Source organism: Thamnophis sirtalis, unplaced genomic scaffold (genome assembly GCF_051295495.1).
Source record: "Thamnophis sirtalis isolate CommonGarterSnake01/CBP01778 unplaced genomic scaffold, rThaSir2_p1.2 scaffold_3, whole genome shotgun sequence".
NCBI lineage: Eukaryota > Metazoa > Chordata > Lepidosauria > Squamata > Natricidae > Thamnophis > Thamnophis sirtalis.
In genome coordinates this window covers 129,094,726-129,112,804 of record NW_028261383.1, presented here as the reverse complement: position 1 = coordinate 129,112,804, position 18,079 = coordinate 129,094,726, and the positions used below count along the sequence as shown (strand labels likewise).

The 18,079-nt window shown below is 43.5% G+C and overlaps 1 protein-coding gene across 2 annotated transcripts in view; it reads left to right on the top strand.

Moving 5' to 3' along the window:
- MBTD1 (mbt domain containing 1) overlaps window positions 1-10,740 on the top strand; it is a 56,094-nt gene extending 45,354 nt beyond the window's left edge. For both annotated transcript variants that reach the window (XM_014063687.2, XM_014063686.2), the window contains exon 16: window positions 6,721-10,740. In XM_014063687.2, coding sequence (XP_013919162.1) covers window positions 6,721-6,839 — 119 coding nt within the window. In that variant the 3' untranslated portion in view covers window positions 6,840-10,740. The remainder of the gene's footprint in view (window positions 1-6,720) is intronic.
- Window positions 10,741-18,079: the final 7,339 nt, after the last annotated feature.

The following is an 18,079-nucleotide window of genomic DNA, read 5'->3' as shown; positions in this document are numbered from 1 at the left end:
TTCGACATTTAGCCATGCCAGCCACATAACCACGGAGACGTCTTCGGACAGCGCTGGCTCTTCGGCTTTGAAACGGAGATGAGCACCGCCCCCTAGAGTCGGGAATGACATACGTGCAAGGGAAACCTTTACCTTACCTTACCTTATCTTTCTATGAAAGGAAGAGAAAGGGAAGGGTATAATAGGTATAAAAGAAATTGGTCTAATCTTGGGTAGAATTGAATAATAAGGACAGAACTGAAATCTGTTTAATTATGAATAAAAGTTCTATAACAGTGTTTCTCAACCTGTGGTCACGGATCCCTGGGCTTGAAGAAATGTTATGATTTAAATCTTAAGTATTAATGGTCTATGGCCATAAAAGTTATCTAAAGGTGGTCCATGGTGAAGAAAAGGTTGAGAACCATTAATCTATAACATATGTCAAGACAAGGTGATATGGTGTGATCTAGTTTGTTGTGAAGGCAAACAAAAGTAGGATTTTCTAGGCTGGTGATAGTTGAATGTTACCTCCGAATGAAAGATGGCAATGTCGTGTTTATTTATTTTTCACATTTTTTGAACTGCCCATCTCCCTCAAAGAGGGATTACAGTAGTTTGTACTAGGACAAAAAAAATTATGTTAGGTCAGGGGTCTCCAACTCCCAGTTGATGGAGTGGCACTGGGCCACAGCATATCAGAAACTTGGCCGTGCAAACAAGCAAAGCCATCCACAGGGTGTAAGCAGCACACTTCCGGTCCACGGAAAACTCTTTCATCGAACTAGTCCCTGGTGCCCAAAAGATTGGGGACTGCTGCTGTGTTAGGTGATATAAATGGATGGGTGGAAATGTAAGCCATCCAGATCCACTTGGTTGAGATAGGCAGCTATACTAATTGAATAAATGATCCAAAGGTGCTTTTTTCAGGAGACAACTGGACTTTCTTGTTTTTTCTTTTGAGGACATTTCGCTTCTCATCCAAGAAGCTTCTTCAGCTCTTGGATGAGAAGCAAAAAGTCCTCAAAAGAAGTAACAAAGTCCAGTTGCCTCCTGAAAAAGCACCTTTGGAACAACCATGAGCTGGATGACTGAGAATATCTGCAGACTAATTGAATAAATAAATACATTTGCAGAGAAAAAAATGATTTGGACATTTGGAGGTTTAAGAAAGAATTAGAATGATAATTGGTATCTGCTTAGAAAAAATATTTAGTTGGTTTAAGCATAACTATTCGTATGAACACAAGAGAGAAAATTATTGGCCATTTGGGGAACTGTCAGAGTTTTGGCAGCTTGACTAGTATTATGGGATAAACCCAGGAGCAAAAACATAGGACACAGAGCCTTAATACAATTAACCGTGGTTTATCTACAAATATATACAGACATATACATGCAGAGATAAATTCCCTTACCATTCACTACAGACACAAGGAGAGAACTGAATACATGCTGAGAGAGAGAAACTCCTCTCTAATGACCACCTACATATAGGCTCCTCTTAAAATAGTAAATGACTTGTGTGGATCCTACCATCAGAGTCTTAAAAGGGTTATACCATAGATGCAATGAATCAGCCTCATTGCAACAGCCTTGCTGATTACAGCTTACAACCTTTCATCAGCTGGCAGCTATTAAATCCTCAGTACCTTGACAGGAACGGTCCAAGACAACCTCATAAAGACCTTAGGTCTTCCCAGGGCACCTAACTGCTTATTTAAGAAAGAGAGGGCCACCTTCCATTGCCATTAGAATACATCCTTGCATTGTTGGGTCACTACAGATAGTCCTCAACTTACCATTACAATTGGGACAGAATGTCCATCACAAGTTGGTGGTGTAAAGCAAATCATTATGTGACCAGACCTGTTGCAACCATTATTTCCACAGTTGTTAAGCAAATCCAGCCTCCCCAATTTACATTGCTTGTAGGAAAGGCTGGAAAGATTGCAAACTGCTGCAACTGGTCATAAATGCAAGCTGGTTACCAGGTTCCCGAATTGCAAACATATGGCTGGGGGATGGCGCAATGGACATAAGTGTGAAGGTCATAAATCACTTTTTCCCAGGCCATTGTATCTTTGAAACATACAATGCCTGTAAGTTGAGGACTACCTCTATAAAAAAACCAGAAAGCCTTCAAGAGTCCTTCCTTGCCAAACTTATGATTGGGACCAAACGTATGTCACCCATCTACAAATGTATTTCTTGCAACCTTTGGGAGAACTTAGTTCTTGGAACAGAGAAAATATTTGATATGGGCTGTGTGAAAGAAATGCCAATAAAGATGTCATTGTGGTATAATTGTCCATGTTTTTATCTTGGTACCATCACTATAAAAAATACAGACACCTCTCCTAAAACCTGGTTAATATAATAAGTGCTTTCCAAGAAGCAACATTCCTTTGCTAAAGACTATATCTTGGCATAGCTCAAAGGGAGATTTCTCTATCCTAGTGTTGTCGGTCAGGTGGAGGACATTATTCATTATATCCTCCACTGTCCCATTTATAATGAAATCATGACCAAATTATTGAATTCAAAGGCTCAGATCTCAAAAATAGAACTGTCGTCTTGCAGATAAGATGCAAAAACCAGGTTTCTACTTTTTCTCTGCTATCGTTTAAGTCTACTATTCTAGTTGGAACGCAGTGGCTCAGTGGCTAAGACACTGAGCTTATCCATCAGAAAGGTTGGCAGTTCAGCGGTTTGAATCCCTAGCACTGTGTAATGGAGTGAACTCCTGTTACTTGTCCCAGCTTCTGCCAACCTAGCAGTTCGAAAGCATGTAAAAATGCAAGTAGAAAAATACGGACCACCTTTGGTCGGAAGGTAACAGTGTTCCGTGCGCCTTCAGTGTTTAGTCATGCCGGCCAAATGACCACAGAGACGTCTTTGGACAGCGCTGGCTCTTCGGCTTTGTAACAGAGATGAGCACCGCCCCTTAGAGTCAGGAACGACTAGCACATATGTGTGAGAGGAACCTTTACATTTACCTTTTAATCAAGTCTTATTTAATTTTGCTTTATGGTATGTTATCACCTATTAACTACAATAACATATATATAGCAAAGGAAATGTGGTTGTGCAGTAATGAAACCTTAAGAAAATTACCGGAGGAAACAAGGTTGATTAAATGACTGCAAGCCATTATTTGGATGTTTAGGATCATTGGAACAAATTGCAGTGAAAGTACAGTATATAGAGTGAAGAGATAAGAATAAGAGCCGAGGTGGCACAGTGGTTAGAATGCAGCACTGCAGGCTACTTCATCTGACTGCTAGCTGCAGTTTAAATCTCACAAAGTTGATTCAACCTTCCATCCTTCCGAGGTGGGTAAACAGAGGACCCAGAGAAGTATTGATTGAGGACGTAAAAGTACATATGTTATGCAGAAAATAGTCATTAAGAACCTAAATGCATTGGGGAATATAAATCTGAAAATTAATGTATCAAAGCCTATGTTGATGTTTGACAAAAAAAATTGAATGAACAATTGTTAAGACATTCCACTGTGAGAAAGAAACCAAGGGCAGGTAAATTAAGTCATTAGTTTTTACCTGATGCTTATTTTTTTAGCTTTTTAGTTTTATTTCTTTACTCCATAATATTGCTTACCTCAAAAAGCAGTTGTGTGGTCAGTATCTATGCATGTATTAATATGTTATGAGAAACTGATTAAAAATTAGTAATACATATTTAAAGTAAATGATTTCATTGAGGTACAGTTGTCATTGAATACCTTTGGTGTTTGTTCCTTGAATATTCACAACTTGGCTGTAGTACTGTCAAAACATTGCCGACTTAATTCTGTCTATAATTTAAACAAATGTGATAAAGCTTTCTTGAAATATGTCACACATATACACAATATTGAAGAGTTCTTTAAATATTTATATGGGCTTCTTTTAAACCCTGCACTCATGAAGAGGTAGCCAGTCTGTTGATCCAGATTTGGGTTTAGCAAAGCTCCGCTGGCTGTGAAGGAAGAGGATGAAATCCTAATTTTCTCCAATTCCACCAGTCTTTGGCAATCCCACAAGCCACTCTTTGTGGCTCTGGAGTTGCTCCTCCAGAATTAGAATGAAATATGGTTTTGGAAACTGGAAGTAAATGGGAGAAAAGGAGATCTTTTAAAAATGCTTTAACATATTTTAATTTAGAAAGGCTGAACATTGAAGTGCCTTAGCCACCTTTTCATAAGAAAGAAATATAAATCAAAATCAAAGATTCTCTTGAATCACCTCGGCTGTGGTTATTCCAATAGTGGTTTTGCTTAATCAGTCTGTGTTTCTGCCAGACTGGGGATGGCAACTATTCAAGTTAGTCAAGAGAGTGAGAAACAAGAATTTTAGGTCCAATTTTGGGGCGTAAGTTTTTGTATGTAAGAAAGAAGACATTCTACTTTGTATGAATGGAAACTGTGACTTGTACATTATAATTCAGTGTTAGCCATTCCACTGTAAGGCAGAAAGTCCCATTTAAAAAGGTATGGGAAGCAAAATAAGAAGAAAATTAAAGAAGGTGGGATTGTTTTGCCAAAAAATGAATAATGTGTGACAACTAGAATGGTAATTTTCAAATCTGTAAAAATATGATACAATGTTAAAGAAACTCAAGTACTCAATACCACACTCAATGTGTAGTTCTCAATGGAACTGCAACTACATGGAGGGAAGTATGCAGTGGAGTACCCCAAGGCTCTGTTTTAGGCCCAGTACTCTTCAACATCTTCATCAATGATTTGGATGAGGGAATAAATGGGGAAGTCATCAAATTTGCAGATGGCACAAAGCTGGCAGGAATAGCCAACACTTCAGAAGACAGGCTTAAGATATAGAAGGATCTTGACAAACTTGAACATTGGGCATTATCTAATAAAATGAAATTCAATGGTGAAAAGAATAAGGTTCTACATTTAGGCAAGAAAAACGAAATGCACAGGTACAGTATAGGTGGTACCTTCCTCAATAGTAGTAACTGTGAGAGGGATCTTGGAGTCCAAGTGGACAATCATTTAAATATGAGCCAGCAGAGTGTGCTGCAGCTGCTAAAAAGCCAACACAGTTCTAGACTACATAAACAGGGGGATTAGAATCAAGATCATGTGAAGTGTTAATACCATTTTATAATGCTTTGGTAAGGCCACACTTGGAATACTGCATTCAGTTTTGGTTGCCACGATGTAGAAAAGATGTGGAGACTCTAGAAAGAGTGCAGAGAAAAGCAACAAAGATGATTAGGAGAGACTAAAACATGAAGAATGGTTACAGGAACTGGGTATGTCTAGTTTAATGAAAAGAAGGACTAGTGGAGACATGATAGCAGTGTTCCAATATCTCAGGGGTTGCCACAAAGAAGAGGGAGTCAAACTATTCTTCAAGGCACCTGAGGGTAGAACAAGAAGCAATGGGTGGAAACTAATTAAGGAGAGAAGCAACTTAGAACTGAGGAGAAATTTCCTGACAGAACAATTAATCAGTGGAACAACTTCCCTCCAGAAGTTGTGAATGCCCCAACACTGGAAGTCTTTAAGAAGATGTTGAATAGCCATTTGTCTGAAACAGTATAGGGTTTCCTGCCTAGGCAGGGGTTTGGACTAGAAGACCTCCAAGGTCCCTTCCAACTCTGCTATTGTATTGTAAGTTGTTGGTTCCCGTCAAAACATTCTACTTATTCAGTTAAACTCATGGAAGTAGTCTATGAGAATAAGCATTTTGGCCCAGTTATAAGTATTTTGCTTTAGTTCTATGTCAATAAAACTTTACCTGGACTGGTATATTTCAGATTAGCAATAGCAATAGCAATAGCAATAGCAGTAGACTTATATACCGCTTCATAGGCCTTTCAGGCCTCTCTAAGCGGTTTACAGAGAGTCAGCCTATTGCCCCCAACAATCTGGGTCCTCATTTTACCCACCTCGGAAGGATGGAAGGCTGAGTCAACCCTGAGCCGGTGAGATTTGAACCGCTGACCTGCTGATCTAGCAGTAGCCTGCAGTGCTGCATTTAACCACTGCGCCACCTTGGCTCTTGCAGACAAAGTTTTCATCTATATGCGCAGATCATTATAAATCTTAGATAAAAAACAAAAGCTTTGAGAAAAGGGTCATATCCTAGCTTTTCCATATTGTGCTAATATATATGCAGGACTTTGTTTCTTAAAACTAAGGAAGCTTCTGTCAAAAATTTTAAAAGATGCAAATTTTAATTTGGAGGTGCACATAGCTATAATGAATTTATCATATTTAGGGGTGTGTGTGTGTGTGTTGTATATTTATTCCATTCAAGCAGCCTTCATCAACCAATTGCAACCTTTCAGGATTTCCTTAAAATCCTGATCCCTGAAGAAAATGTTTTTCTTTGTTAAGTTACATAGTTTGTTTCACAGAAGATGCTTTGTTAACAATACCAGGTTTCATTTCAATCTATAGACTGACTTTTTAACAGATATTATGATTGTAGTGAAAAAGACATAAACCAAGATACTTTTTAATCAGGGTAAGCACTATCTACCCATTTATATTTAACCTTTTATTTCCTTCTTTTAATTCACATATTTCAAATTTCAGCCCATGCTTTTCTTTACTATATTCTCATTCTAAAGTTTTGCTTTGCAGCACTGTATTTTCCTGTGCAGGAATAACAAAAGTTGGGATGTTGCCGAATTTTCATTTCTGAAATGAAAAGAACGATATCACTGCCAATTTTCAATTTTAACATCCTCTTTCATATTTAGTATCTTCACTGCAGCTGAAAGAGGAATTGATAGATGGAGAGGAATACAGCTTTCTTCAAGGAGCTTCTGATCAGGAAAGCAATGGATCAGCCAGCCAGTACATCAAGCAAGAACCCTAAGGGCAAATCTGAACTGAACAGGATGGTACAAAACAAGACTTCCTTAAGACTGATGTTCCCATTCAGATGTTACCGTTTGATGGCTTCTACTAAGGGCACTTTGCTAACTGCGGTTAAGATTTCAAATCAGAATTTTTGGAGGACAAGAAAACTATTTTAGTGGGGGGGGGGGAGAATTTTCAATTTATTAAAAATCGACATGTGTGTTGTATTTGAAGCTTTTGAAAGAATTTTTGTAATATTTTCAAGTTCAGATTGTTAAAAAAGATACTCTAATTTTTTGGTAAGAATTAAAAAGCTTAATTATAGCAGGATTGCAGGAAACCCTTTGAGGAAGATGAGATGGTAGAATAGTTGAAAACACAAATGAATTGTTTGTGAACCTTCTGGTACAAGCTGGGAGCTTCTGAACTGAAAAGCTACACTAGTCATGCCCTGTCTTTTCCTCAGTGACATCATGAGACACGGTGATGAAACATAAGAAAAGAAATTGAAAGGATGGACTATTAAAATGTTTTCTCCTGGCACAGTGACATATTGACAAATCTGCTTAAGATTTTGGAGAATTAAGCTTCGGTCCTGTTTTCATTAAAGTTACTGGGGCTGTTACTTGTTCATATTTTGAAGTACTGAGATACGATCAGCAAAGCTTCCATATGTCAACTGGTTTATGGGACATTTTGTTTTTTCTTGTGTAAGGAACTGAAAGGTCCTTTTCTAGTGAAACAGCAACACATTTGATTTCCAGCCTGATGGAAGACACACCCTGAAAAGATGCAGCAGTGAGCTCCTGAAGACGGCATTATTCTTCCCTACACATTTGGAAGAACCTTGATTGTTGCAAACGGAGCTAGTTTGCCTCAAGTTGCTTTGGAGCCTGCGTTGAACACAGTATTTTCTTGGCTGCTGAATTTGTCATAACTAGTGTGGCATGAATGCTGAATTTCTTGGAAACTATTCCTGGATAGTTAAATCTATATAGAAGTTATCAGATGGCATCATTCACAGAACTTAAAATGTTGACATTTCCATTCTGGTGTCAGACGGGATGATATATGTCACAGAGTTTTGCTTTTACCAGTAAGGTTCATTTACTAAACTCTCAGGAATTAACTGCTTATATTCTGTAATTGCTTCTGGGTCATAGCAAGTCGACTTTAGAGCAGTCTGTCTGATTCTTGTTTCAAGGGTAGGGTTTAGAAAAAAAATAATTCTATTGATTAACATCTACACCCTTTAAATCTAACGCTTTATGACTAGCAACTCTCCAAGCCCCAGAGACAATTTTTGGCGTATAAATGTTTTAAATTTTTAAACGCATAGAAAGTTGAAAACCAGCAATTTTGATTATTTTCTTATCTTTGTTATTGGGTACATACCATTTGTGATATGCAAAGGTTTACCACATTCTATGCAAGAGGGGATAATGGTGTAAAATTTTGTAGTAACTTCTGGAAGTACATTTTTTTCCTGTATAATATAGGACTGTATGAAACAATTCCTACTCCTTTTTTTCTTTTTCTTTTCCTTTTACATAGCTGGGCCATTGTTGAAAACTGCTTTGTGTATACATTTAAAAAACTGAGTATCGGGTGTCAAATATTGTGAATATAAGTGAAAACTGCATACTTACTGTATTGTTATGTCTCTAAAAAGATTATGTTCATAATTCTTAGAAGTACAAGGGGCGATCTGGGCTTAGCTGATCTGCCTTCTTTCTTTTTTCCCTTTAGGAATATATTGCCCTCCCTCGTTCACAAGTGCTCCATTACAGCTGTTTTTGAAACTTCCCTGGTTTACAAAGCAGCTCATGATGCTACAAAAAAGAGCTGCCCTTGGGGGAGGGGAGCAAAAAGCTGTATCATGTTTGTGTGTATCCTGGTGTGCACACACAGCCACTCATATGCATGCACACATAAGGATTCCCGGATCACAGTAATTCTAAAATCATAATTCAGGCATCAATCCCTTAGCACAGTATTTTTTAGGCCAGTGCCCATGTCATCAGGCCATTTACCTGTAGGATAGAATCCTTCAAAAGCAAAATGAGGTTCCAGAAGGAATTGCATCAAAAACTGAGTGATCCGTAATTTTTCCCATCTCGGATCGTAATTCTGTCAGCCATGCTCAGCTGTAATAATGCAGAACTGATGGGATGAATGTTGTGGCTTGCAAAGGCCACTGTGTAATATCTGCATTGTCAGAGACTCTTGAGGACTTGCAGAATAACATATATCAAGTTCTTCTGATTTTTTTTAAATCAGAAAATATTACTCAGTGTGAAAAAGGCATTCTGAATAAGGTCTGTACTATGGCTTTTGGCTTGAGATCAGCATGAAAACTTGGACTTAATGTAGAAATTGTTTAGTTATACGATCCAAACAAGCTTGAACCAAAAGAACATATATTTAGGCACAGTTAACTACCAATTCCTAGTGGACACATATTGTGTGTATTTTGTATCTGTAGGATTGGCATAAAATCATGAAGTGCAGTAGTGTTTCCCCATTCCTGTGCATGTTATGATTGGAGAATTTCACTAATTTCTGTCACTCTTACATTGGAATGGCCTTTGTCCAGATGAACAGATGCCCTCTTCTACCTCTGAATATGGCAGCTCCTAGAAAAACCCACAACCACATTTAATCCCCACATCAGCTGAGAACCTGATGTTTAGCCAGCAATTCTGCAAGATGTTAGACGACCTGTAATTATGTTTGGGAGAGAACGGTCTTGATTACTGCTATAGTGCAGGTTCTCTGATTTTTGGAGATATTTTACATATTTATGTAGGTACTGATATCTTTCAGGATTTTAATACTCCCATTTCTACATCGATACATGTACCCAATTAAATGAAAACTTTTTTCAAATCTTGAAATCGATTCTTTTTCCATGAAACTCTTGGGTGACATCTTTTTCCAGACTAGTTTTCATTTGTCGTTTTTCTTCAGTGTTCATTCTGAGTAATGCTTACGTGTGGCCTCTTAAACACAGCAACCAGATGACTGTAAGCTTTCAGTACCATTGGGTGCATTCATTTTTTAAATGTGATTTGGTTCTAAGAACACCCTCCAGTTTACTGTGAACTAATTACCACCAACGAACTGGGATGGAATCAGGTTGGAGGGGCTGAATGGATATTGGTTTGAGACTTGTACTTCTTCTGTGGGTCAGCTAATAATACAGTATTTGGCACAAGGCAGGATCTTTTTAAATAAGAAGGCACCACAGGCAAGGTAAATTACATTGCAAGGGCTCCTTTGTACAGCTCAGAATTTTACATCTTTTTCACGCTTTAAATTTCCTTGCTGAATCAGAGGAAAACAAAAGCAGTTATCAACTTTCTATTGATACTAACACGGGTTTCAGTGTTTGTTTTTATTGTTGTCATTTTTATGTGATGTGAACACCTACTCCCATCAATATTTGTATTATGGTGCTAATATATTGGTAATAATCCTTTATTGGAAAGGGATTAAAACTGTGATTAAATTGATTTTTTTTAATTTTCATATTTAAGTGAAATCTCAGCCATTTATATAAAAAAAGGGAAAAAAAGCATGAGCTTCTGCCTCTGGGAAAATGATTGAGGCTGAAGTTAAAAAATGGTTTTTACATCATTTCTGTATGTATTTGATATATAGATCACTATCTGTATAAATTTAATCTTTTATTTTTCTTGGTTATTTGTGTGGTCAAATGGGAACATTTAAAAACCTCTAATGTACATAACTCAGTGAAAATTGCTTTTGAAGAAATTAATGTTACTTTCATTTTTAACAGACTGCAGATTTTCAAGCATGGATGTGAAAAAGCATTAAGAATATAACTTTGTGTACAAGATGAAAATAATTCACTAAATTTGCCTTTTTTACACAAAATAAAAATGTTAAAAGACCAGGCTGTGAATTTTGTCTCAACAATTCAAGAATATCTTTTAAAATATTGATAAATGAAGTATCTCCATTATCACTAATAAGTGAGAGTTCTGCATTAATTCAAGCTTATTAAATAGGTTCGAATGGTAACTCTTTATGACTATTGGAAAGAAACCTCAATTCTATTTCTGCTTCATGAAGTATAATTTTATTTGTGATGGGCCCAATTCTGTTCCTCTCGTGTAGCTTTAAGTTTAGCCCCAATCTGCCCAACCAATGTTTCAACCACAAATTTATAACTTGAACTTTTTCTCTAGATGTAGCCAGGTCATTTTGCATCAATTTTACTGCTAGTCAAAGATTCATGGAAAGACACTGTTACGTTTTTCACTATAGATCTCCTCTGATGGAGATTTTCCTAGGCTAAGAAAGCAAATACTGTGGTGCAGAAAGATTACTCTTCTTGCAAGTAACAGTAAAACAACCTGCTTAGAAGATACATAATCCTGAAATAAAAGTGTTTGAAAATGTACATCAAATCAATATCTACAAAATAGTTTATGGGCCATAAATGTTATGGCTGTGATATAGGAATTACTTGAGTTTTTCATCATAAAACCACAAATGAAGTAGGTCTTTTGCCCATTTAGTTAATGGGATTATACAATCCTTATTCTCCAGTCCTGGATATGATTAGGAATGCTCAGTTGATTAAAAAGAGATTTTGAGAACAGACTTTTTGTTATTTTATCCCATCTGTATCAATGCAGATGAAATATTTAATACTTTAGAAGGTCACACGCATCAAGTAGCACTTTTTGTTAAAAACTACATCAACTTTAAAGGAACAAAATGCAAGATGCAGGATACTATTCCATTACTGCAGAAATACACAAAGGAAACCATTGTTTCCAATTTACTGGATAGCCTGTAGTGGAGGCCCACACTTGTGATATGTGAAGGAATCTGTTCTGACCCAGGTTTCCTTAGAAAGCAAAAGCAAAGTCTTAGTCCCAACAAAATCTCTCTTAATAACACGAGTATGAATTCCTTTCATTCAGTTGGCGGTTGGTCTTACCTGAACTGCATGTTTAGAAGAAGGTGTGGGAGGAGTCCCAGATGGGTATTAACACAGCGCTTTTGCCTAGGAGACTGAGATAATCTTTTGAGGCCACACCTACGTTCCTCCTTCTGACCTCCCCAGATTAACCGATGGATCGTAGCAGAGCACCTGGAAGGAAAGGACAAAAAAGGAACAGCACAAGCACACATCCTTCCTGTCTGCCATTGCTTGCCACTGAGCTAACTCAGGCCCCTGGCGCAGAGCGCCCTAACACGGGGGGGGGGAGTGACTCCTCCCACACCTTCTTCTAAACATGCAGTTCAGGTAAGACCAACTGCCAATTTCCGAAGTGAGGTGTGGGAGGAGTAACAGATGGGACATACCAAAGCTAGATGTCCTGGGAGGGAGTCAATGGGCCTGAGCCCCTCGAGAGTCAAGGACTCCCCACAACACCCTCCTGTCGAAGGCTGCTTCCGCAGAGGCATAAGCATCTAGCTGGTAATGCCTAATGAAAGGTGAGGGAGAAGACCAGGCGGCAGCCCTGCAAATCTCCTTTATGAGTGCCTGGGTGGACCAGGCTGCTGAGGTTGCCGCGCTTCTGGTGGAGTGTGCTGTGATGCCCTCTGGGACTTGGAGTCCTCGTGCCCCGTAGGCCTATGAGATGGCCGCTCTAATCCACCTGCTAATGGTGGCCGTGGAAACCTTGGCACCTCGGGTGGATGGCTGATAAGATACGAAGAGGGCTTCCGAACGCCTAAAGGGGGCTGTGCGCTTCAGGTAGATGCGCAAGGCTCTTCTGACGTCCAACCTGTGCCAAGATCTTTCTTTATCCCTGGAGGGCTGCGGACAGAAATCCAGCAGAACTATCTCTAGGGCCCTGTGGAAAGGGGAATTGACTTTGGCATGAACGCGAGGTCCAGTCTGAGGATGACCCAGTTCTCTAGAAAGGTACAGAGATCTGCTCTGCTGGAGACAGCTTTGATCTCAGATACTCTCCTGGCTGAGGTGATGGCAACCAGGAAGATGACCTTAAGGGTCAGGAACTGAAGGGAAACTTCCCTCAAGGGTTCGAATGGTGCCTCCGTCAATGCCTGGAGGACCGTGGGTAGGTCCCAGGTGGGGAATCGATGGACCACTGGGGGTTTCAGATTCGCCGCTTCCTTGAGGAAGCGCCTTAGGACCAGATGTTGGGACAAGGGGGGAGCATCCACCCCCCCCAGAACTGTGGAAAGGGCAGAGACTTGTCTTCTAAGGGTGCTGGGGGCCAAACCCTTCTCCAGTCCTTCCTGGAGGAAGTCCAGAACCTGTGGGACAGAGGCCGAAGCTGGGCAGAGATCCCTAGTTTGGCACCAGTCCGCGAAAGCAACTCGGGAGGCGTTGTAAATACGAGTGGTGGACTGCCTCCTGGACGCCTCCACGGTCTTAATGACCTTCGCGGAAAAATGTGCCTCCCACAGCTGTTCCAGCTCAATTGCCAGAAGGTCAGATGGAGCCACTCCGGATCCGGATGCTCCAGAGACCACTGGTGTAGGGACACCTCCCCCGGGGGAATCCTCCAGTGGGGGGCTGACGACAGTTCCACTAGGTCTGCTAGCCAGGGATGGCGTGGCCAGAAGGGAGCCACTAGGATGATCTCCGCTCCTTCTGCCACCACCCTCCTCAGAACCCCAGGAATGAGAGGAAGGGGGGGGAAGGTGTAGAGAAGACCTGGTGGCCATCTGTACCAAAGGGTGTCAGTGTCCATGGCCCCCTTGGTCGGGAACCTCAATATGAATCTTAGCAGCTGGGCATTCGCTGGAGTTGCAAAGAGACCCACTGTCGGGTGCCCGAATCTCTCACAGATCTGTAGGAAGATTGAGGGATGAAGCTGCCACTCCCCGTTGTCGACCGTCTCCCTGCTGAGCCAATCTGCTTGCTGGTTCTCTGTCCCAGAGATGTGCTCTGCTCTGATGGACTGGAGGTGTCTCTCTGCCCCGTTCCCCAGCCCTAGGGCCTCGTCGCGAAGTGCCTTGGAATGGGTGCCGCCCTGTCTGTTCACATGGGCCTTGGCCGCCACGTTGTCCGTCAGGACGAGGACATGATGTCCGGTCACCATGCTCTTGAAGTGGCAAAGGGCCAGGTGAATGGCCCTGAGCTCCAACCAGTTTATGTTGTTATGCAGGTCTGTTGGAGTCCAGCAGCCCTGGGCGATCTGGGTCTCCAGGTGTGCTCCCCAGCCGAACAGGCTTGTGTCCGTGATGAGAAACTTTCTTGCTGGTTCTTTAAAGAGGCATCCCTTGTTCACTGCTGGGGTCAGACACCAACAGAGCGAGAGTAGTACCTGGGGTGACACTCGAACCTTGAAGCTGGCGTCACTCGTCCCGGCTCTCTGGTATGGGAGTAGGTGACCTGGCTAGGACGAGGATGTCATCTAGGTAACAAAACAGACGGACTGGGAAGGAGCGCTAGTGACCTGCGGCTGCAGCCAGCACCTTGGTGAAGGTCCTGGGGGCTGAGGCCAGCCCAAAGGGAAGGGCCCTATATTGGAAATGGTTGCCCTCATGGGAAAACCTAAGGAACTTGTGGTGTTCCGGGGCGATTCTGATGTGCAGGTAGGCCTCCGTGAGATCGATGGAGGCCAGGAAGTCACCCTGTTGGATGCCCTCTAAAATGGATTTTAAGGAAGCCATCTTGAACCTATGGTAGACCACCCTGGAGTTGAGTAGTTTAAGATCCAGGATGGCTCTCCACCCCCGTGAACTCTTGGGGACTAGGAACAGGTTCGAGTAGAAACCGGAGCCCTTCTCCCCCTCTGGAACCCTCTCAATGGCCCTGATATCTAACAGGTGTTTGATGTCCTTGGCCTTAAGGGCCCGTTTGGTTGGATCTGTGGAGGAGGCGAAGGTGCGGAACCTACTAGAGGGTAGTGAGCGAAACTCCAACTGCAGCCCGAGCTTTACAGTCTGGAGGACCCACTCATCCGAGGTGACTCATTCCCAGGCATCCGCGAAAAGGGAGAGGCGACCGCCAATGGGGTGATCCATGGACGGATCACTTGAACCGCGGAAAGGGCGGGCGCCTCTTCCTCGAAAGGGCCACTTGCTCTGCTGTTGGCCTCTGAACCTGTCTCTATGGAACTGCCTATCCCCTTGCCTGTGAAACCTGGGGTTCTGGTACCTCTGGTTCTGGGTCTCCACTTCAGGCGGGCGGTACGAAGTTCTCCTGGGGTATGGAGCATGCCAGAAGTCCAAGCGTCTGGTAGTCGTCGGGAAGACCTTCCGTTTGTTCTTATCCTCCACCAGGATAGGATCCAACACAGTCCCGAACTGCTTGTCACTGATGTAGTCTGATCCTGTCAAGTGCCACTTAGCCCGGGACTCCGCCTGCCAGTGGCGTAACCACAGCAGGCGCCTAGATACCACCGAAGATGACATTGCCCGAGACGCATACTTAACTGTATCCAGGGTGGCATCTGCTGAGAACTGCGTGGCTGCCAGCATCTTAGAGATGTCCTGCAACAAACAAACTTCTGAGGCCGGAGTTGTGTCCCTCAGCTGTTCCAACCACAGCACCGTGGACCTGTTGAAAAAAGACGCCGAAGCGGCTGCCCTAATGACCCAGGTTATAGCCTGGAACGTCTTACGTAGCACAATGTCTGCCTTCTTGTCCTCTGCTTTGAGGCAGCTGGCAATGTGATCACTGCTGACGCTGAAGCTAGGGTGGCAACTGGGTTGTCCACCTCGGGAACCTGGAGAGCTTGGGCAAAGGTAGGGTTAAGGTTATAGAATCTCCTCTCATTTCCCCCTGGATTGGGAAAGGACCCTGGCTTCACCCACTGAGATTTAAGCACCTCTAGAAACATATCTGGCGTGGGAATCTCCTCCTTTGCCACCAGTGGTCTTTGGAAGGGACCCTTCTTTTTACCCTTGCTAGTGCTAGGCGTTTCAGACACAGGCTTGGGATCTGTGTGGGGTGGGGGGGGTCCAGGTCTGCTGTGGCCCTTGCCTTTTGAAGCAAGGAGCTAAATAAGGAGGGTGGGAAAAGGCCAGCGATGGTTGAGTCATCCTCTGCCTGGGCCTCCTCATCCTCAGAGAACCCCCACCTCCTTCAACTCTCCTTCCTCTAAATCGGAAGCCTCACTAGCAGTAGAGGGGGAGGGAGACCTGGCTCCTCTTGCAGCCAATGTACTGGGTGATCTTGGTGGCCCCTGGAGTGCTCCTGGGAAGCTCTGTTCCTGGAACTCTGAGGCTGCTGACTTATCCCAGAGGCCATCACTTGGGCTAAGGCCCTAGCTAACGTTTCCTGAAAGCTATTGGTGAGCTCAGGCAAGGCAGGCTGGAGCTCTGGTGGCTGTGAATATTCCCTGGGATCAGGGGATAGCGGTGTCAATCAATGCCTAGCTGGACTGGGGGCCCTGCGCCCAAAGGGGTCAGTCCTAGACTCAGATGGAAGTGCAGGTGATGGGGGGGATAGGGAGCTGTGCCCTCTGCCTGAGCCCCTTGGGGAACCAGGAGATGCTGCCTGGGCCTCATCCAGGGCTGGAAGCCTGCGGGGGGATCGGGACCTGGAGGGGGAAGGGCTGATGGTAGCCCTAAATTTTCTAGTCGAGGCCCTGGTTGTCCTGACCTCCTTCCTGGAGGTTGCCTTCTTGGGGGCCTTGGAGTTGCCCCTCCTAGTTGGGGACCTCCCCCTGGGAACTGGGGAAACCCCCCAGAGGTCCTTTCGTCTGGATCCACACTCCCTGGGGATCTGGGCCTAGCATCCCTGCTCCTTGCCACCTCCGCCATGGTAATTAGTCGCGGTGACCATCAACCTCCTCTCTCCTTCAGCCGGTTTAAATTGGGTGGATTCAGTCTTCTGTCCCTGAATCCACGTTCTTCTCACTTCTGCCGCTGATCTGTGGCCTGAGGCACCGCTCTGGAGCCCTCCCCGGATCACTGGTGGAGTTGGTCCTAAAGGAAGCCTCTTCTGGCTTCGCTGGTGCTTTTGAGCACTTTCGGCGTCCGTAGGAGAACGCCGATCATGCGCTCACTCACGTGCTCAAGATGGCGGCGGCAAGATCGTGACCGCCGACCTGCAGTCCAAACCTCCTCCTGGAGCTGGGGAGCACTGGGGCGATATCCGAGGATCCTCGGGCCACGCTGGTCTTCGTTGGCCCCTTTTGAGAGCCGCGCGGTCGCTTCTATCGCCCCCGTGATGTGGAGGCTTCCTCCCCCTCTTACGCGACTGTCCGCCGCTCGAGGCACGCACGCACACTAGGAAGCAGCGAGGCTTGTGTTCTAGCAGCGCTGAGCACGGTAGAGGAGGGGTGCAGCGATGTAGAAGAAATTAAAGGTATAAAAATTCTGTTTGAAGAGAAAAAATCCTGTAGAAAAAAATCCTAAGTCTTCAAAATGAAGGGAGAGTCAGAGAAACACTCCTTTTAGGCCGGAGACTGAGGTTAATCTGGGGAGGTCAGAAGGAGGAACGTACGTGTGGCCTCAAAAGATTACCTGTCTCCTAGGCAAAAGGGCTGGGTTAATACCCATCTGTTACTCCTCCCACACCTCACTTCGGAAACCAGCAAGGCTCATCAGTCTTTCAAAGGGAATGCTTATCTACACACACCTCCTCCTGCACTGCCAGTGTCCAGAGAGCAGAGCCAAACTTGGCAGAGAGTTCCTCACAAACAGAACTTTCCAGACAGATGAATGAATAGTTTCCTGCAAAAGCCCACTCCCTGTTGGTTCCTATTTTGTTTTCTGTGGGAGGGGCCAATCACTTCCAAGGTGTGGCTTTACTCTTGACTCGACCCTGCAGTCTTAGTTGTTCTTGTCTTCTGGCAGGTGCACTGGGAATAGGCTCCAGCTGTTCTGCCTCGCTGCTGTCTAGCTCCCCCTCTGTCTCCGACATGGAGCCCCCACCTGAGCTTTCCTCAGCCCTCAGGACTGGATCCTGTTCCTCCCCAACTTCCTCACTGTCCGACTGCTGTCAGCTCTGCAGGCCACCGGCGGACCACAACAGAACCACTGACAAAAACCACTGCAAACCACGAATACCTGGTGGGCTGATCAGCCGTTTGGTGGCTAGCAGAAGAGTAGCAACACAAGGTTGTGGTGAGGCTTGGGGTGGGGGGAGGATTTGGGAGCATGCCTTTTGGGACAGGAGTTTATTTTAAAATATGTCGCCAGGCTATGCAAATTCATTTGGTGGGCCATGCTGTGCAGACTCACTGGGAAGGGAAATCCCTCCTATGGCAAAGCTTTTTGATAATCTTAAATTTTCTGAAACAAAATTCTGACATGGTAAAAAATACTGGGCGCCAGAATCTATTCTAT